The following is a 21,609-nucleotide window of genomic DNA, read 5'->3' as shown; positions in this document are numbered from 1 at the left end:
GGCCTGTGTAAGATAAAAACACTAGCAGTTTACAATCCAGGCTCCCACCTAGAAGCAGTTTCTCTTTGGCCTTTCTTGTGGCCAAGTTCCCAAGGTTTCACAGCCTGATTACAGATGACTTTCACTAGATTCCCACAGGGTGGGAGGGGGAGTTGGGAGCATGGGAAGGGGCCTATGTTCCCATTTACCATAAGTGGGTGTGATTATCTCCCTTTTATAAATGTGAAAATAGGCCCACTGAGAATAGTGATTTGCCTATAGCCTCACTGCCAATAAGTGGCAGAATCAGGATCCAGTCTTGACCTGTTTAATTTCTAAAGGCCACACTCTTTTCACTACACTTGGTAAGTCACTGCATTTGTGTTTATACAAATAAGGCAGCGGGTTGGACTATGTTAATGTAAAAACATTCACACCTGTAAAGAATTTTTGTGAGTTTATTTGAGTCAAACTGTTGACAATTGCCGGGAAGCAGAATCTCTTTGGATTGGGATAATGCTCCGGAGTTTGGCAGTTTTCACCTTGTTTTATATATACAATCAAAGGAGGAGACATAAGTGGATTACATGAAATCCATTGGTGATAGATTAGGGAGGTGGGAGAAATCAAAGTGGGAAGCCTCTGGGATTGGATAAAAAATAATATGATAGACACATTACTTAGGTGGTACAGGATAGTTAACATTCAACAATCAACATGATAACAATAACAATGAAGGAATTTATGGTCTCCTGTCCTGCCATCCAGGCGCATTTGATTGTGCTCAAGGGTCAGGAAAAAATAAGGGAAGTTACAAGTTACTCTGATGTTTCATAGGCATATTATCTTCGATGCAAAAAGCCAATAGGCTCAGTTAAGGTAAAAATTGACCTTGTGAGGGAAAATAATGGCTTAAGACATGACTACCCACCATAACTGCTTTTAGTTAAAGTTTTAATTTCAGATCATCCTTTGTGTTTACTTTAGATCTTTGAGTTTGCAAGACTGCCATGCAGGCCTTCCCTGAGCTTGTCAGGTTAGCATGTGGCCTTTTTTTCCCGTCCACAACTAGATCAGTGGTTCTCAACTTCAACTGCACATTGGACTCTCCTGGAGAGCTTTAAAAAGAATACAAGCTCAGCCCTACTGCCAGGGATTCAAACTTCTGGTAGCTTTAAAACTCCCCAGGCATTTCTAAGGGGGCAAGTGGGTTGAGAACTCCTGGTCTACACCAGAGCTTCTCAAACTGTATCCAGATCACCTGGGATTGTGTTAAAATGCAAATTCTGAGTCAGTAGGGGTGTGGCCTGAGAGGCTACATTCTAACAAGCTCCCAGGTGATGCTGCTGGTCCATGGACCACACTGAGTAGTGAGGGTCTGGATGATCTCTAGGTTTCTGTCCCCTTCTAACATTTTGTGAAGGTGGTAAAAGCAGTTTGAAAGCATAGCTCTGTCCTATATCCACCAAGCATCCTGCATCCCTATATCCTGTTCATCCTTATTTGTTACAAGTAAATAGCATTTCTGTGATCAAAACATGTGAAAGCCAAACACCAATAATGATGCATCATGTAACGTGGTGAAAGGGTATGCACTCTGCAGTATGTCCATATTCCAGTTTGATTGCTTACCAGCTGCGTGAGTTTAGGCAAGTTACTTAATCTCTCTGAGCCTTAATTTTCTCTACTCCAAATTGAGGCTAAAGAGCCCATATCTAATTGGGTGATGGGGAGGATTAAATGGGTTAATACAGACAAAGCACTTTGTAACAATAGTTACCCAACAGATGTCACCTGCTGTTATCTTGATGGACTTTGCAAGCTGATCTCTTATAATACAGCTCACTGCAGTTCAAAGGAACCTTGACTTGTGCCCCATGTGAGCATCAGCAAACACAGAGCAGAGTCTGCTTTTGATTTGAATGTCAGGTGACACTATGATGTAAGGAATTTCAGGGCAGAGAGCATTCAAGCCAGCATTTCTGCCAGCACCTAGAGAGCAACCCCAGGCAGAGAAACCCTTTGTTTCCTCCCTTCTCTGGATTATTAGAGTATCTCCCCATCTCTGTTCCCTGCCTACCTGCAGCAAATTCCCCAGTGATTTTTGCTATAAAAACTCTTTAAGTTGTTGACTTCAGGGCTATTATGAGACTAACCAATGGCAGTAATTTATTCAATCAGATATTAACTGAGTGCGCAGGTACCAGGGTTACAGGGACAAACAAAAACTTCATCATCTCTATTATCCTGGAGTTTGTCCAGCAGAGCTAGACACTGAACAAATAAAATATACAATCGCAATTGTGTAGAGTGCTGTGAAGGAAAAGAACAGGGCACTGCAGAAGAAAATATTATTAAGAGCTCTTGCACGATACATTTTCACTTAAAAAGAGCCTTTAGATTGATTACCTATGTGTAGAATGGATGGGAGCAGGGCAAGAAGAAAGACAAGCAGTTAGGAGTTCTCCCAGCATGGTGGCAGGAGAGCTGGGGAGTTGGTGCAGTCAAGACTGGGAGCAAATTTCTTTCATTTGCCTTAATTATCATAAAATGTCAGTTTGTAGTTTTTAATAGTTGTATAATATTTTCCCTTTATTCATTACAGAAGACACCATATTATCAACACAAAAAATTCTAACCAGTTGTGAGGTTTGGGGCCAGTGGCTTTCCCTTTGTAGGGTGTATTAATTCTTAAATTCTGTGGACAAAAATGGACCACACGCAAACCCACTAGCTAGGGAAGGCCTGCATGGCAGTCTTGCAAACTCAAAGACCTAAAGTAACCACAAAGGATGGTCTGAAATTAAACTTTAACTAAAAGCAGTTATGGTGGGTAGTCATGTCCTAGGCCAGTATCTTCCCTGACACAGGTCAATCTTTACCTTAACTGAGCCTATTGTCTTTTTGCATCTACCATAACATATTGGAATTTCAAACCACAGGCACCACTCTGTGGAGACCACAAATCCCCTCATTATTATTATTGTTGACTGTTAACTATCCTGCACCCACCTAAGTAGAAGAAATAGGTGTCTATCATTTTACTTTTTTATCCAATCCCAGAGGTTTCCCTGCTTCGTTTTCTCCCACCTCCCTAATCTAACACCAATGGAGTCCATGTAACCCATTTACATCTCCTTTTTTGATTGTAATGTATAAAACAAGGTAAAAAACTGCCATTCTCCAGAGTACTATCTCAATCCGTTAAATGTATTGAGATAGTGCTTCTACTTCCCAGCAATTGTCAATAGTTTGGCTCAAATAAACTCACAAAATTCTTTATAGGCTTGAATGTTTTCTTATGTTAACAATTCATTCATTCATTCATTCTTCATTCTGTAAAATAGTGGTATGGTAGCAGGTGTTGGTGTCAACAGGGTCTAACATTTTCCCCTGCCCTGTCATTTAGGAATTCCAAGACAAATTAAAAGTATTCACAAATACAAACTTTTAAGCTTCAAATCAGTAGCAGAAACAGATGGTATAACAATAGAGAGAGCTAGATTTCCTTTTTTTTTTTTTTTTTTTTTTGCCAATGGAATGGAATATTTGTCTCTAGGGTGCTCCTGGATCGGGGGTTTCGGGGCTTTTGGCAGAGCCCTGGCTAGTGGAGCCAACAAAGGTGACATCAGCCAGTGCCAGGCAGTGGGCAGCTCCAGAGTCAGGCTGAGACAGCCAGCACTTGGACTGTTGCTTAAGACAGTTTCTGAGACTACTGAGTAAGGAATGTTGCCTCTGAATGAGGAGAGGGTCTACCGTTAGAGGAAGGAGGAGGAGAGGCTTGAGTTTCGGTTGGGGCTCCAAGGTCTGAAGGTTGGGAATAACAGGGAGCAGGTCACAGGTCCTTCGTGGCCCACGAGACTAGGGGCTGGGGAAATATGATAGAGTGTCGTTGTCTGGGCGGGCTTGGCTCAGGCCTTTCAGGAACTCCCACAGCATACTTTGTTCCACAGCCTCCCCTAAGGGCATCTAATCCCCACAGTACTGATCCCCATTGACAATCCCAGGTGGGGTGGCCTTGGGTTGTCCAAGGCTCCCATATCATCCCATGGGCCATTGGGAGATGTCCACTAATTGGTACTGGATGTACTTCCCAGCCAGGATGCAGGTCACCTTGCCCTGCTGTGATTTCAGTCACTAGGGACCTGGTGACTGAAGTGCTATAGATGCACAGGGTGCTCATGCTGTGGGTGGACAAACTGATAGACGAACCTAGGTTTCCTATTCTTTTTAAATCTTCACCTAAGGACATGCCTTGAGAGAGGAAGGGGGAGAGAGAGAGAGAGAGAGAGAGAGAGAGAGAGAGAGAGAGAGAGAGAGAGAGAGAAAGAAACATCAGTGTGAGAGAGAAAGATTGATCAGTTTCCTTCTGTACATGTCCTGACCTGGGCTCAAACCTGAAACCCAGGTATGTGCCCTAATGGGGAATCAAACCAGCAATGTTTCAGTGCACAGGACGAAGCTCAACCAACTGAGGCACTCAGGCTGGCCCTTTAAGAACTCTTGACTCCCTTTCTTCCTGGCCAGCACAGGTCAATGAAATTATAACCTTACTTCAAGTAAAGATTGAGTCAGGAAGGGTCAAGGCCACAGTTTTCTCAAGCCAGAACTACAAAACAAAACTGTCTCTATGCCCAGGCACCATCCTTAACTCTAACCATGGGAAGCTGAGAGGCAACTGGAGAGCTGGACTCACCTGCTGACACACTCACACATACTAGGTCACAATTATCCTAGAACCACCTCATACAAGGAAGGATTTACATACATAAACTTAAAAAACAGTATTTATTTTTTATTAATTTCAGAGAGGAGAAGAGAGGGAGAGAGAGAGAAACATCAATGATGAGAGAGAATCATTGGTTGTCTGACTCCTGCACGCCCCACACTGGGGATCAAGCCTGCAACCTGGGCATGTGCCCTGACCAGGAATTGAACTGTGACCTCCTGGTTCACAGGTCGACGGTCAACCACTGAGCCATGCTGGCCAGGCCATAACTGAACTTTTTAAATAGCTCAACTGTCTTACAGATATTAGTACTATAGTAAAAAAAAAATAGAAAATAAACCTTCAAATGTTGTCAGTTAGGAAACTTGAAACCAGAGTGGTCAGCTGATAAACTTAAGGTCACACTTGGCAAGTCCCCAAAACTGCAGTTAGGTACAAGGACAATTTCTGTGGGGGTGATATTGTGAGGAATTTGCATGATTCTGCTGCTGAGACAGACTGAGCCATTGGTTTGAATCTGTTGGTAGTTTTAGGTTCTACTTATTAGAGTTCTGGACAGTGATGCCTCAGAGACCTCTCCCCTGGTTTCCCATAATTTACATGGGACAGTTCACTTACTCCCTTAAATTATAAGGATTCAGAGAAACCAAGGCTAGGTCCTCTTCACAGAAAGGTTGGGAACCCTGATCTCAAAGTTGGTTGTTTTTAAAGACTTTTTAAAAATAGAGAACAATGCAAATACTAATATACTAGTGGTCCGTTGCATGAAGATTTGTGCAATAAGCCTTCCGTCCCCTGGCTGCCAGCACTGGTTTTCCTCCGGCACCTGGGACCCAGGCCTTTGGTCTGCCCACAGCAGCGAGGCTTGGCTTCTCCCCTCCAGCTGCTCCCAGACGCTCCTTTTTTTTCCTCCAGCTCCTCTAGCGGAGCACAGGGTGGACTGGAAGCCTGGGTTGCCCCTGGCAACCCAGGCCCCCAGCCACTCCCTGAGCAGAGTCCAGGGCCCACGGGAAGCTTGGCTTCCTCTATTGCCGGAAGCAACCCAAGCCTCCTGCTCACTCCAGCTCTGTGGCTGTCGCCATCTTCAGTGGTCTTCAGTCTTCGCTCGGAGCCTGAGTATGCAAATTAACCTCTATCCTTGTTGGGTTAATTTGCATAGTCGCTAATTGGCTGGTGGGTGTAGCGGAGTGGCAGAGTGATGGAGTGATGTCTAATTTGTATGTTTCTCTTTTATTCGTGTAGATACATAGGTTCCTGTCACCCAGAATTAATGACTACTTTTTCCAAGGTATTTTGAGTAATTTTTTCCTTTGAATGGCTCAGGCATCGTAAGGCACAAACTGAATCTACCAGTGTGCTCGATCAGCTAAATTTCTATCAAATTAGAATGTAGTGTTACAGAATTTACCAGGTGACTGGAAAATACATGATGAATATGCAGAGATTCCAGAAGCAACCCCTTATTTGCGGATGTACTAGTATGGTGGCTCAGGGGAGTTAGATCTCCAAAGACTGAGTGAGAGAATATGGATGAAGCCTTCCTTTTATACTCTTTAGTACCTTTGTCCCCCAAATATGAATCAAGCTTCCAGACCTTTCACAGGCCTTGCAGCCCCCCTCCCCCACCCCCCCTCATGGGTTGGAATGGGGGAAGTGAGATTACACCCAAAGGCCTGGCCTGGCACCAGAGGTAATAACCCCCTCCGGGGTTTGTGTATAGTTCATGGTTTATGGCCTCTGTACAAGCATTACAGATAAGAGGGATGGGGCTCAATATACTAGCAAGAATGTGCAGCAGAATACTGGTTCCTGGCACAGATTCAGATTGCTAGCCTCCCCAAACTGTCTTATATTCCCCTTTAGTAGAACTGGGCAGGAATAAAAATAATTTGTTTTAAGAAAATGTAATGTGATGAGTTTGACAAGTGTCTATTGCTATGCTTTATTTTATTATTTATTTTATTGTTGATAGTATTACAGATATCTCCCATCTCTTCTTATTGCTGTGCTTTAAACTGCATTTGAAATTGGAACTATATAAAGAGACATTTAGTTTACATAATCTATTTTGCTGTTTTCACTTCCTCCTAAACCAGGTTGGTTTTTTTCTGACAGAAAATGCCTAGTTTCAAAAAAAGTCAGAGTAAAAGTTCAGTTTACAGATTTCCAGTGACAGAGATTAAGGGAGCTAAATAACCCTGGAAGTAAAAGTTCAGAGTTTTGTTGCCTAAAAATTTATTTTCATTTGTTACATAAGAACCATGTTTGAATTTGGAGTCAGAAAGTCTGAATTTTTGACTCAGTGCTGCCACCGGTACACTGTATGGCTGCTGGTCCATGACTTCACCTCGGTGGGCTAAAGATCTAACATTTTATGCTTTGGGATAACTTGATTCCACTTTTGATTATAGCTTTACCCTTTGGTACTTATTGACTAATCCAGTCTTGATTTCTTCCATCATATATAATAAGAGTGGTTAGATCCAAACATGATGATGATGAACTTGGCTAGTTTATGCACAAAACACAGTGCCTGGGTGCCATGCCTGCACTGGACAGCCAGACCTGGATCAGCTTTGCTCCCAAGGGTCAAAATCCACCTGCTCCTGGATCCTAGTCTCACCTCCACAGATCCTTCCAGATATTGGCTTGAAATGTGACTGACTTGGTGACAAGAGCTATTATTTCCCAAACATATTCTAAGCACCCTTTCTGGTTCAGGGCACTGTTTTTCACTTGTACTTGAAGACTATCCTGAAAGATAAGTCACTTTGGCAATTCCTTAACTGCCAGAACTCTACCCTGGTTGAAAACTCAACTCTGGATCTCACCTAAAAAAAAGAACAACTCTAAAGCCACCACTCCCACCTGATACTACTCTAATGCCATTGGAGCAGTCTTCAATCCTCATGGAGCACTCAGGGCTAATATTATGAATTCTTTTAAGAGTTTAGGGTTGGGATTGAGGGAGTGGATCACCCTAGCTCAAACCCAGCCCAGTACATCAGCTTTAGCTATGCCTGCTCCTTCCGATTCTGTAAAGCATGAGAAATAATACTCTTTTTTACACAAGCACTGGCACTGACAAATAACAGCTCCACAGAGGAGTCCTGTAACACCACCAACAGTCCATGTTCAAGGAAATGAGTTTGGACCCTAATGTGGCCACTGACTCAAGCTATGATCTTGGGCAAATGGCTGTTTCCTCCTGTGGAGACGGTGAGAGCTCCAGGCCCAGGTGATGGTGCAGCACCACTGCCCCGCTCACAGGAGGCACACAATAAATGCCCGTTATTCAATTTGGAAAATGAAGTACAACATTCAGTTTTGAAAAATATTTATTAAAAAACTAAAGTGAATGTGGCAAAAAACAAAACAAAAAAACCCCAACACATACCTTTAAGTAGCAAGCATATAACATTGGTTATAAAGCTTTTCCCACTCTATTGACCTAGTCTTTCCCACCATTTATGATCAAGAAGGGCCTCCAAGGGAAGCCTCATGTAAACAGCTCTCCTGTACTGGTGATGAGCAAAACCTAATTATGTGACGACTATCAGTGGACACAGGACTCACTCTTCTAGGTAATCCACCCCAAACACAAGAGAAAGACCAAGTCTTGGGAATGTGTTCCTGGGGACCTGTAGTTCTAGTTTTAATTTGAGGGATGGGCTTTGGGGGATGAGATAGTAGAAAGACAAACAGTGTCAGTTGAGGGCAACTGTAAAGCACCTTTAAAATCTGGACCCTTTCCCCACAACTTAACCCAGTAATTCTCAAACTTCACTGCTGAAAAGTATCACCTGATGGGATTGTTAAATTCATAGGCTCTCAAATCTGCATGTCTAACAGGAGTACTCCAGGTGACTATGCATACTGATTAGCCTTCCAGTTTGAGAAACAGAAAAACTGTTTAAAATGCACTAAAACAACCCCTATCCCTAAACACAAGATGAAAGCAATCTTCTGACAGTCACTGTGCTTTGTCAATTTGGAGGGACCACTTAGGGAGGGGGCAGGAAGAAGCCTCCAGTTCTTAACCCACTGGTCTGTCTGCAGGAGTCCTGAGCAACCGGTCAAGGGCTATTTAGGAAGTAAAATTTAATAATCAAGGTATAGAACCAACAGGCCAAAAGCATTCACCCCAGTTTAATGAACTCCATTGGGCTGATGTTCAAACAGAACACAAGGTAACTGGGGACCTTGACTTGTGAAGACATAGTGAATAAAACATCCATAAAATCCTTTATTAACCATAGAGCACTATGCCCAAATAATTTCGCTGCATCATGGACAACATGTTGAAATAGTCACATTGATTCCAAGGTTCCCATTATCTGCAAAAAGATGTGCTATGGCTGTGTCAAAAACTAGGCAATCGCTGTTCATGATGGCCGCAGCCACGCCGTCATGGATGGATCGGGGCGTGGCCTCCCAGGTCAGCCTCCGCCGGTTTCCATTCAGCTCCAGTCTGTAGGCAAAGTTCTCGGCCTGCTTGCGAGTGCCGATGAGCAGCACGATGGCAAAGAACTGCTGGTGGCCTTCGTACTTCTCTTGTTTCTCTAGCACCAGCATGAAGTGATGGCCAAAACACGACTGCATCATCACCCAGTCGACAGCCCCCGGCAGGTTAATGTCTGTAGCTAGAAAGACAATGTCTTCTCCCTGAAGGGTGGTAATGCTCTTGTGGGCGTGCATGAGATGGGACATCACGGCCTCCAGGGACCCCTGCCACTTGCAGGAAGCACCAGGACAGGGGCAGGAGTAGGGTCGGTATTCACAGATGTCTTCATGCTCTGGCTTTTCTGTGTGGTGAAGGGTCAGGGAGCAGCCTGTGGTGGCATACTGTGAGGACAGAAAGAAATACAGTGAGCCATGGGCTTTTCAAAAGTTCTCCTGGGGTGGAAAAAACACACATGGCAGCCGGCAGGACGAGAGTGAGGGAGAGAGTGAGTGGGGAGTGTGTGGACATGTGTGGTGTGTGTGTGAGTGAAGGGACAGTTGGATCTGGCAGGAGTCTTGGGGGCTGGCGGATCAGGCTCCTGGACGGGGAGCCCCTGCTATAGCCACAAGCACTCCCCCAGCTGCAAGGCTCTGGCACAGAAACCACACCATTATGAAGGGGAGAGCAGCCAAACCTAGGGGTGCAGCCATACTAACACCCAGACTGCTTTGGATAACACCTTGGACCCTGCAGAGTGTGCACGCCACCCCAGCTAGAGTCATGCCACCCCCACTAGAATCATGCCACCCTGGCCGCTGTCTCCGGGACCCCCGCAGTGAGTTGCCGAGTGAGCCCCAACCCAGCCAAAGTTGCGCCACCTCAGCCACAGACATCGGGACCCCTGCCTCCCTGGCCATGGACTCCGGGACCCTATGTGTGTCATGCTACACCTCCCATGAGCTACAGGACCCTGAAGTGTGTTGCGCCACTCTGGCAGTGGGCTCCAGGACCCCGAAGTGAGTCCCACATCATGACCCTGAGCACATGCACAACAGCTCGCATGACGAGGTTGGGTGTGAGGTACATAGTCAGACAATCTGTGAGGAAACTCCACCCACGAATGGGACAATAACATTCAAGATCCAACTACACCAAATAACTCAAGTAGGGAGCTTTCCTAGAACACCCAACTCAGGAGATCTAAGAGAATGCACCACTGGGTTCCACAAAACACCTACTACATAGGACAGCCGTGGGCAAACTATGGCCCGCGGGCCGGATCCGGCGCGTTTGAAATGAATAAAACTAAAAAAAAAAAGACCGTACCCTTTTATGTAATGATGTTTACTTTGAATTTATATTAGTTCACACAAACACTCCATCCATGCTTTTGTTCCGGCCCTCCGCTCCAGTTTAAGAACCCATTGTGGCCCTCGAGTCAAAAAGTTTGCCCACCCCTGACATAGGACCACCCCTCAAAAGTATGGGTGGCATAGCAGTTTCATCTAAGACACAGAAGCAAATACAATGAGATAGCAAAAATGGGGAGACAAAGAACAATCCCCAAAGGAAAGAAAAGGAGGAATCACCAGAAAAAGAACTAAATGAAATGGAGGCAAATAATTTGTCAGAGAGAGAATTCAGAATAATGGTAATAAGGATGCTCAATCGTCTGGATGACAAATACATGCAACTAAATGAGAATTATAAGGAGCTGAATGAGATTTTCACCAACATGAATAAGAATCAAGAGGAAATGAAGAATGACATAGTTGCAATAAAGAAAACCATGGAAGGTTTCACAGTAAACTTGAAGAAGCTGAGGTCTGAATAGGAGAGTTTGAAGACAAGGTAGAAAAAAACACCCACGCAGAGCACCAACCAGGGGTGAAAAAGTTAAAAAGCAAGAGGAGAGCCTAAGGGAGCTGTGGGACAACATGAAACAAAACAACATCCACATAATTGAAGTGCCAGAAGGAGAGGAAGCTGAGCAAGGAATAGAAAACCTAAAGAAATAATGACAGAAAACTTCCCTGACTCAGGGAAGAAAAAAGTCATGCAAGTCCAAGAAGCTCACAGAGTCCCAGTCAAGACGAACCAAAAAAGACTGACACCAAAACACAACATAATTAAATTGGCAAACATAAAAGACAAAAAAAAAAAAAAAGAATCTTAAAGGATGCAAGAGAGAGATAGAAAGTTACCTGCAAGAGATCTCCTATTAGACTATTACCTGGTTTCTTAACAGAAACTCATCAGGCCAGAAGGGAATGGGATGCAGCAAGGCTATCATTCAAAACTGAAGGGGAAATCAGGAGGAACACAGGCATAAAGAATAAAAACAAGTACCTATCAATAATAACCTTAAACATAAATAGATTAAATGCTCCAATAAAAAGACACAGGGTAGCCAAATGGATAAGAAAACATGACCCATATGTATGCTGTCTACAAGAGACCTACATCAGAACAAATACACACACAGACTGAAAGTGAAAGGATGAAAAAAAAAATCTTCAGGCAAATGAAAATGAAAAATAAAAAAGCTGGGATAGCAATACTTATCTCTGACAAAATAGACCTCAGAGTGAAGGTAATAACAAGAGATAATGAAGGCCACTTCATAATACTAAAGGGATCGATACAACTAAAGGATATAACTCTGGTAAACATATATGCACCTAATACAGGAGCATCCAAATACATTAAAAAAAAAAAAAAAAAACTTCTGGAAGATATCAAGGGAAAGATCAACAGCAATATAATCATAGTAGGGGATTTTAATACTCCATTGACATCATGATAAATCTTCTAGACAAAAGGTCAACAAGGAAACAGAAATCCTAAATGACTCACTAGATCAGATAGGACGATTGACACCTTCAGAACATTTCACCCCAAGGTTACGGAATATACATTCTTCTCAAGTGCACGTGGGACATTTTCAAAGACAGACCACATGTTAGTACACAAAAAAGTCTCTATAAATTCAAGGAGATTGAAATCATATCAAGTATCTTCTCAGATCACAATGTCATCAAATTGGAAATCAACTGCAATAAAAACACTCAATAACAATCAAACACATAGAGGCTAAATAGCATGCTATTAAACAATGAATGGGTTACCAAAGAGATAAAAGAAGAAATAAAAAACATCTCAGAAACAAATGACAATGAAAACAACAATCCAAAATCTATGGGACACAGTGAAAGCAATCTTGAGATGGAAGTTCATAGCACTACAGGCTTACCTTAAACAACAACAGAAACAACAAGAAAAACTTGTAATAAGTTATCTAACCCTACAGCTCAAAGAATTAGAAAGAGAGCAAGAAAAGCCTAGAGTAAGTAGAAGAAAGGAAGTAATAAAGATCAGAGTGGAAATAAATGACATAAAGACCAAAAGTACAATACAAAAGATCAATAAAACCAAGAGCTGGTTCTTTGAAAGGATAAACAAGACTGATGAACCTCTAGCCAAACTCACCAAGAAACAAAGACAGAGAACCCAAATAAACAAAATCAGAAATGAAAGAGGTGAAGAAACAACTGACCCCACAGAGATACAAAGGATCATAAAAAATAGAGTTGGCACAAATCTATTCCAACAAACTGCACAACCTTGATTGACCAAATGGACATAGTCTCAGAAAAATACAATATTCCGAAACTCAATCAGGAAGAATCAGAAAACCTGAATAGACCAATAACTACTGATGAAATTGAAGCAGTAATAATGATAATGATAATGATAATTATAATGATAATAATAATAATAATAAAACTCCCAGCAAACAAAAGCCCTGGTCTGGATGGCTTCACAGGCGAGTTTACCAAACAATCATGGAAGAACTAACACCTATCCTCCTCAAACTATTCCAAAAAATTCAAGAGGAAGGAACACTTCCAAGCTCTTTCTCTGAGGCCAGCATTACCCTAACCCCAAAACCAGAAAAAGACACTACAAAGAAAGAGAATTACAGACCAATATTTCTGATGAACATAGATGCTAAAATCCACAACAAATTACTAGCAAATCGGATCCAGCAATAGATTAAAAAGATCATACACCATGACCAAGTGGGATTTATTCAGGGAATGCATGGCTGGTACATATCCACAAATCAATAAATGTGATACAGCACATTAACGGATAGCAAGACAAAAACCACATGATCATATCAATTGTTGCAGAAAAAGCATTCGACAAAATCCAATACCCTTACTTGATAAAAACTCAGCAAAGTGGGAATAGAGGGATCATACTTCAACATAAGAAAAGCCTTATAGGACATACCTAAACCCAACATCATACTCAATGGGCAAAAACTAAAACCATTCCCCTAGAAACAAAACAAGACAGGAATGCCCACTCTCACCACTCCTGTTCAACATAGGACTGGAAGTGCTAGCCATAGCGATCAGACAAGAAGAAGAAATAAAAGGCATCCAAATAGGAAAACAAAAGAACTAAAGCTGTCATTATTTGCAGACGACATTATATTGTACAAAGAAAACCCAAAAGACTCCATCAAAAAACCACTCAATTTAGCAAATGAATTGGGCAATGTAGCAGTATATAAAATTAACACCCAGAAATCCATGTCATTTTTATACACCATTTATGAACTCTCAGAAAGAGAAACTAAAAAAATAATCCCATCTACCATTGCAACAAAAAATTAAGATACTTAGGAATAAACTTAACCAAGGAGGTAAAAGACCTCTACTTTGAAAACTACAGGATGTTGAAAAAAGAGATAGAGGAAGATATACACAAGTGGAAGAATATACCATGTTTATGGATTGGTAGAATTAACATCATTATAATGGTCATACTACCCAAAGCAATCTATAGATTCAATGCAATCCTATTAAAATACTAACATCATATTTCACAGACCTAGAACAAGTACTCTAAAAATTTATATGGAATCAAAAAAGACCCCAAATAGCTGCAGCAATCTTGAGAAAAACAAAGTTGGAAGGATCACAATACCAGATATCAAGCTATATTACAAAGCCATTGTACTAAAAACTGCCGGGTACTGGCACAAGAACAGCCATATAGACCAATGGAATAAAACAGAGAACCCAGAAATCGACCCAAGCCATTATGCTCAATTAATGTACGACAAAGCACACAAGAGTATACATTGGAGCAGAGACAGTCTCTTCAATAAATGGTGTTGGGAAAATTGGACAGTTACATGCAAAAAAATGAAACTAGACCACCAACTTATACCATACACAAAAATAAATTCAAAGTGGATAAAAGGCGTAAATGTAAGACATGAAACCATAAAAATCCTAGAAGAAACCATTGGCAGTAAAATCTCAGACATCTCTCAGAGTAATGTTTACGGATACATCTCCTAGGACGGTGGTTGGCAAACTCATTAGTCAACAGAGCCAAATATCAACAGTACAACGACTGAAATTTCTTTTGAGAGCCAAATTTTTTAAACTTAAACTATATAGGTAGGCACATTGTTATTAACTTAATTAGGGTACTCCTAAGCTGGCCTTTGCTAAAAATGTCCTCAATCTGACTGAGATACATTCGCTGAGGTCGACCCCTTCCAAATCTCCCATCCACACTCGTCTTGTATACTTGTTTCCTCTATCTCCTTTCGTTCATCCTCTCTATATGTTCAAACCATCTCAACATACCTTTCTCAATCCTCGACACTACATCTTCTTTCACTCCACAACGTTCCCTAAAATTAACTTAATAAACTTTACTTAAAGTTTTAAGTCTTAGTTAAGCTATAGGTACATTGAATAAAACTTGATATCATACTTAATAATGATATTATTTATTGGTAAAATTAAATTCCTTACAATTTACCTTACAATATCCATAAAATTAAATCATGACAATGACTGACAAACACTAATGTGAACAATGGCCTTGCATCTCCTTGGAAAGTTTGGGTAAGTCAGGTTTGTATGTTGTTGTTTTTAATTTTAGGCATGATTCCAGGTTCTCATCCATAAGACGACTTCTCAATTTACTCTTGATAAGGTTCATGCTTGAAAATGATTGTTCACATAAATATGTAGACCCGAATAAGGAAAGAACAGTCAACGCTAGTTTTTTCAGTTGATTATATGAGTCAGGAATACTATTCCAGGTGTTAAAAATCAACATACCTTCCTTCTCCAGGTCTTTCAAAGCCGACCACTTGTGCTGTGAGCTAAGTTCACATTTTTCTCCAATATTTCTATATCAGCACAAGATGTTCAAGTTTCGAGCTCCAGAGTTCTTTGTTTTTTAAATCTAGCAATTGCATTTCAAAGTTGCCAATGTCAATATTAAAGGGAGAAAAATTTAATTCTGTTACAGTAGCATTGAGAGGTTTTTTTTTTTTAACAAAGTCTAACGTCACTTTGCTATTTCTGAATTCCTGAAACCTGTTGAGAAAAGCTTCTCTCATATTTAAAAGTGTTGTTTTGAAATAGCAAATGTCAGTATCAGAATTATTTTCTTGGCGATGTTTCAACAGGCTTGGAAAGTGAATCAAAGTTTCTCTTTCAAAATCTTGAGCAAAAATAAATAATTTGTTTTCGAATGAAGTAACTTCTTCTAACATCGAAAAAACTGTGTTTCCTTTCCCCTGTAGTTTACGATTAAGCTGATTTAGATGAGCCGTAACGTCTTACCATGAAATAAAATTTTTGGATCCACTGATCGTTCGTTAGTTCTGGATAGTGAACACCCTTCTCAAGGAGAAATGCTTTAATTTCTCTTAATAAGGAAGCGAAACTTTTTAAAACGTTTCCTCTTGATAACCAACGTACCTTGTTATGCAGCAGGAGATCTGTGTACTCACTCTCCATTTCAACTAAAAATTCTTTAAACTGGCGATGATTAAGACCTTTAGCTATAATGGAGTTGATAATCTTAATCACCAATTCCATAACTTTGCAAATTTCTTTTGGAAATGTCTGCACACAAAGCGCTTCTTGATGAATGATGCAATGGTAAGTAAGTATCTCGTGATTAATTTTTTCTTTCAAAATAGCAACAAACCTGTTTCTTACGCCGGTCATACTTTTCAACCTGTCTGTTGAAATTGAGATAATTTTATCGAGTGGAATATGATGTTTTTCAATGCATTCAATTACAGCATTTGCTATATCCTCTCCACGTGTTTGACCTTTGAGTGACCTTTGAGTGGCAATAATCCTAAAAGTTCTTCTTTAGGACCTGTAGATGAAATAAATCGTACAAAAAGTGAAACTTGCGCTGTATCATTTATGTCACAATACTCGTCAACTGCTATTGATAAAGCTGAAACCAATTTAAGATCTTCGACTTGCTGGTTGGTTATATTCGAAGACATTTTGACTGTTCTATCTTTCACTGTTTTAGCAGACAATGGTAACTCTTTAATTTTTTTTTAGAATATCTGCTTTGTTCTTAAAATCCTGAAACAGCTCTTCAGATGCATTTATTTATAAAACAACTTTTTATGTATTTGCCGTCTGTATATGGTTTTCCTCTCTTAGCAATCTCTTGACTAACCACAAAACTTGCAATATTAACATTATTGGAAGATTGCATCCAGTAATTAAATACAGAACTTGATTTTTCTTGACTCTTCTGAAGTTCCTCAACTGCTTTCTTCCTTGCATCACCGACAGGATATTTAGTACTAAATGACACATGTTTAGTTGTAAAGTGTCTCTCCAAATTTGATTTCTTGTTATGCGCCAATTTTTCGACAAATAAGACAGGTCGGAAGGCCATTTAAATTTTGAATAAACGTGAAAGTCTCAGTCCATTCAACTTTAAATTCACGGTTTTTGTCTTCCGTTTTTCTTTGCTTCTTCTTTGTAGCCATGTCAAACAGGGCACCTAAAAAAATGTTTCATTTTATAATAATAAAGCCACCAACACAAAATAATTACAACTCTTAAATTGATGACAAAAATACCTGTAGGATTTGCAGCTGGTTGGACAAATACAGGTAACTTTATGCTTCGTGTAGGTACTTTTGTTACCCGCACTCGATTTGCGGATGCGACTAGCACTAACCACTGCACAATGAGACTGCTGACCGACTGGCTCACTCAATTCCTGCATGAATCGCGTGCGCCTCCCTCGCGCTGCGTATCCCACGGCCCCACTGCGCCGCGTTGCCTGACACGCCACTTTTTCAAATAGATTCACCCAGGCCAAAAACCGACTTCTGCGCATGGGCCACGAAGTTTCAATTGCACTGTATGTGCGCGCCTGTACGAGGTATTTTGTGGAAGAGCCACACTCAAGGGGCCAAAGAGCCGCATGTGGCTCGCAAGCCGTGGTTTGCCGACCACTGTCCTAGGACAATGGAAACTAAGGAGAAAATAAATGGGACTACATCAGAATAAAAAGCTTCTGCACAGCAAAAGAAACCATCAACATAAAAACAAGAAAGCCCACTGCATGGGAGAACATATTTGCCAATGATACATCCGATAAGGGGTTAATCTCCAAAATTTATAGGGAACTCATACAATTCAACAAAAAAAAGATAAACAATCCAATTAAAAAATGGGCAAAGGATCTATATAGACACTTTTCCAAAGTGGACATACAGGAAGCCAAGAGACATATGAAAAAATGCCCAAGGTCACTAATCATCCAAGAGATGCAAATAAAAATGACAATGAAGTACCACCTCACACTTGTCAGAATGGCTATAATCAACAAATCAAGAAACGACAAATGTTGGCAAGGATGTGGAGAAAAGGGAACCCTGGTACACTGCTGATGGGAATGTAGACTGGTGTAGCCTCTGTGGAAAACATTATGTAGTTTCCTCAAAAAATTAAAAATGGAACTCCCATTTGACCCAGTGATCCCACTTGTAGGAATATATCCCAAGAAAATAGAAACACTCATCAGAAAGAATATATACACCCCTATGTTGATAGCAGTGCAATTTACAATAGCTAAGATTTGGAAACAGACTATGTGGATTAAAAAACAGTGTTAGAGCTACACAATGGAATACTACACAGCTGTACAAAAGAAAGAACTCTTACCATTTGCAACAGCATTGATGGACCTGGAGAGCATTATGCTAAGCAAAATCAGCCAGTCAGAGAAATGTAAGAATCACATGATCTCACTCATTTGTGGAATATAATGAACAATATAAACTAATGAACAAAAATAGATACAGAGACACAGAACCATCAAACAGACTATCAAACCTAAGAGGGAGGACAGTGGAGGGTGGGGGAGGAGGGTGAAGAGATCAACCAATGAACTCTTATGGGTATATGCATAACCCATGGAATTAGGCAATAGGGTGGTGAAGGCCTTGGGTCGGGAAGCGGGGTAGGATGGGAGAGGCCATTGGGGGAACCGGGGGACATATGTAGTACTTTCAACAGTAAAGATTAAAAACAAATTCTACCGGCTTAAGCCTCTAAGAGTACCCACTCAGGTTTCCGGGGATTAACCTGTAGTCTTATTTCAACTATTTTTGCTGGAAATGAGTTGAAGACTTGAGTAAAAGTCTCAGTTCCTATTCACTGTCAGTACTACCCTGCACAAAACCAGGGCAGATCCTGCAGCAGGAATGAGCTGCATTCCAACCCCCCTCTAACATCAAAAACTTAGAGCTCAACTACTCTTAGTATAAACACCAACAAAATTGCTGAGGCAGTCCTAGGAAACCTTATTTTCTGTGAATGTCAAGACATTTTAAAAGAATTTTAAATTGCTTAGGGGTAGGGTTGGACAAGGAATATGTTATCTCCAGACTGGTTTTCACCTAAACAATTTAGAAAATACTACTACTCTATTTTTTTGGTCTCCACTTCATCCTGGATCAAACTGGTGACTGGAAGGCAGGGTGTGGGGAAGACTGCCCTTTGGCTCCATGCTTTTGCCTGCTGGTGTGATCAGTCTGGGGCAGAAGAAGGCCAGAGACCACTCACCTGATAAAAATAATACCTCACCTTCTTTATCTTTTAAATCTTCCCCTGAGGGGCTCTGAATACACCTCTTGGGTGAGAGGAAATCACTTCTGACAGCTGCTTAACTAACTTGGGAGACTGCTGGACGGTTTGGTTCCAGCCAGTGGAGGTTAAAATGAGAAGGGCTCCACACTCCTCTCAAAGCCCTCTGAGCTTTCCTGAGACCACTTCCTCAAGTTCAATTGCACGTCTCCTATGACCAGGTATGTCAGGTCCTCGACAGGCCCAGGAGAAAGGTGAACTAAAGTGGGTCCTGGAGTGGGTGTTGTCCTAGAGGAGTTTTCTGACTTTGTCAGTCCACCCCTTAAACTACTGCCTTAATAGTGTACAAACAAAACCTTTTTCTCCCTTGAGGTCAGGATGACATTCCTGATGGATAAATCACACCTATCACAGGAAAAGACAACATGGAAAGGAATCAGATATTTGTTCCCAATCTTCACAAAAATGACAATGTTCATTCCTAGCTAACGGATGGAGCCAGCCCACAAGTAGACACTTGCCCAGAGTACTATGCAATTGTCTTGTAAAGGATGAGGAAGCCTGAATAACTTTTTGGGTGAAGCTAGACGTATGTCTCAGCACTCTCGAGCAGCAGTGGCAGGTAAGAATCCCCCAACCCCTTTTGAAACAAGACACCAAATGAGGGCAGGGTCAAGGCCATTTTCCAAGATGCTGTGTCCAACTGCTAAAAAAACAAAACAAAATCCCATAGCTGTTTTTGCTTCTCCCTACCCTGCCTTAGGGATTCAACCCCTTATAAACTTTAAGTAGGTCAACTTTGAAATTTTACAGCTGAATTTATCATTAGCAACAAACAGGCATTAGCACCTTCTCCATACAAGACCCCAAGCTATAGTCACTGAGGATACAGAAGCAATGAAGCCATGCCGCATGCCCCTATTAAAGAGAGTGGCTTAGAGAAAGAAATGCAGCTCGTTCCTCCCAGACCTAAAGTGGATGATGATAATCTTCAATAGAAATTGTCAGAAATTTCACTGTTATTTACTTTGCCCATAGGAACTGCTTATTCATATTTTTCACATGGACTAATCTCAAAAGCATGGGTGTAAAAAACTTAATCAGAGGAGAAAAACAAGTTTACTTACCCATATATGTTAATATTTTGTGTTCCTAACAAATATAAGGCCCTAATAAGCAAGTCGTATTAACTGTGTTTTAAATCTAGGGTGCAGCTAGGAATAGAGAATCTTCTGATGTTCTGTGAGTGATGGGTGAGGCATTTCTGCCCAGAGTGTAAAACACATACGCACAATAAAAATAATAAGAATTAACCCAGAGCCTAGCAGATTCTCTGGTTGAAATATTTGAATCTGAAAGCATTTCAGAATGGGCTGTTTACCACAGCTGCCCAGTACTAATTCCAGGAGCCAGAAGAACTTTGGCAGAGTGTACAGAAAAATGCCATCTGTACATCTTCCTCAACTAAAAGCCCCAAACCACTCCACATCCACCCACTCAATGCGCAGCAAATATTCATCACATAGCAGTCATTTTAGAACTTTTTCTTGTGTAACTCAAGTAGAAATATTTATATTCTGAATTATTTGGTTTGCCTTACAAGTCACACACTATCCTTCAACCCAAATATAGAGAACAGGGAACCTCCCCAAATTATGCAAATAGAAAAGGCATTTACTCAGCATTTGTGCAAAGACCTTATGAAGAAAGGTCTTGCCTTCCATTAACTTAAGTTTTTTTAAAAAAATCTTTATTGTTCAGACTATTACAGATGTTCCTTTTTCCCCCCATAGCTCCCCTCCACCCGGTTCCCACCCCCACTCATGCCCTCGCCCCCTCACTGTCCTCGTCCATAGGTGTAAGATTTTTGTCCAGTCTCTTCCCGCAGCCCCCATACCCCCTTCCCCCCGGAGAATGTAAGTCCGCTCCCTTTCCATACCCTTGATTCTATTACATTCACCAGTTTATTCTGTTCATCTTAAGAATTTTTAAAGTGTTAGGTGTTTACTCCATGCTTTTTCTAAACAAGCTAAACTTCAATGCTAAACTCTTCCTTCTCTTTTCCATCACAGGTGAGGGGCGTCTTCATGATCCCTAGTACCACTTTTATGATGTTTGGATTAGAAATTATTCTAAAAAAAAAAAATCTAAACTTGAGCCCTGGCCAGGTAGCTCTGTTACAGGATTCCAGGGCAGGAGCAATAGGGAAACTGAGACAGGAAAGTTAAAACAAGTCCAAACAGTGCGGGCAATTTACAGCCAGCTTGTAACTAACAAACTATGATCTCCCCCAACCAAGGACACAGGGCAAATGGTTAAAACCCTCCCTCATGAGAGAATGCAGAAAGGGAGGAGGAAGGGGAAAGGAAAAAAAGGCAGTTTTACTCCCCAAACAGAGAAGCCAGCTGTCTCAAGACTTAAGGTAAAGTTGCCAGGTACTTTTCCTGAATTCTGGGAAGGCCACAACAAAGTAAAAAAGGGACCTTGAGAATTAA

The 21,609-nt window shown here is 41.2% G+C and overlaps 1 protein-coding gene across 1 annotated transcript in view; it reads right to left on the bottom strand.

The window, feature by feature from the left end:
* Positions 1 to 6,681: 6,681 nt before the first annotated feature.
* Positions 6,682 to 21,609, bottom strand: part of SIAH2 (siah E3 ubiquitin protein ligase 2) — a 29,196-nt gene continuing 14,268 nt past the window's right edge. Inside the window, exon 2 of the mRNA XM_081087432.1 lies at positions 6,682 to 9,553. Coding sequence (XP_080943558.1) covers positions 8,996 to 9,553 — 558 coding nt within the window. The 3' untranslated portion in view covers positions 6,682 to 8,995. The remainder of the gene's footprint in view (positions 9,554 to 21,609) is intronic.

The sequence above is a fragment of the Myotis nattereri genome (genome assembly GCF_964212035.1).
Source record: "Myotis nattereri genome assembly, chromosome: 3".
NCBI lineage: Eukaryota > Metazoa > Chordata > Mammalia > Chiroptera > Vespertilionidae > Myotis > Myotis nattereri.
Note: the sequence above shows the minus strand (reverse complement) of the source record. Positions and strands in the feature narration are given on the sequence as shown.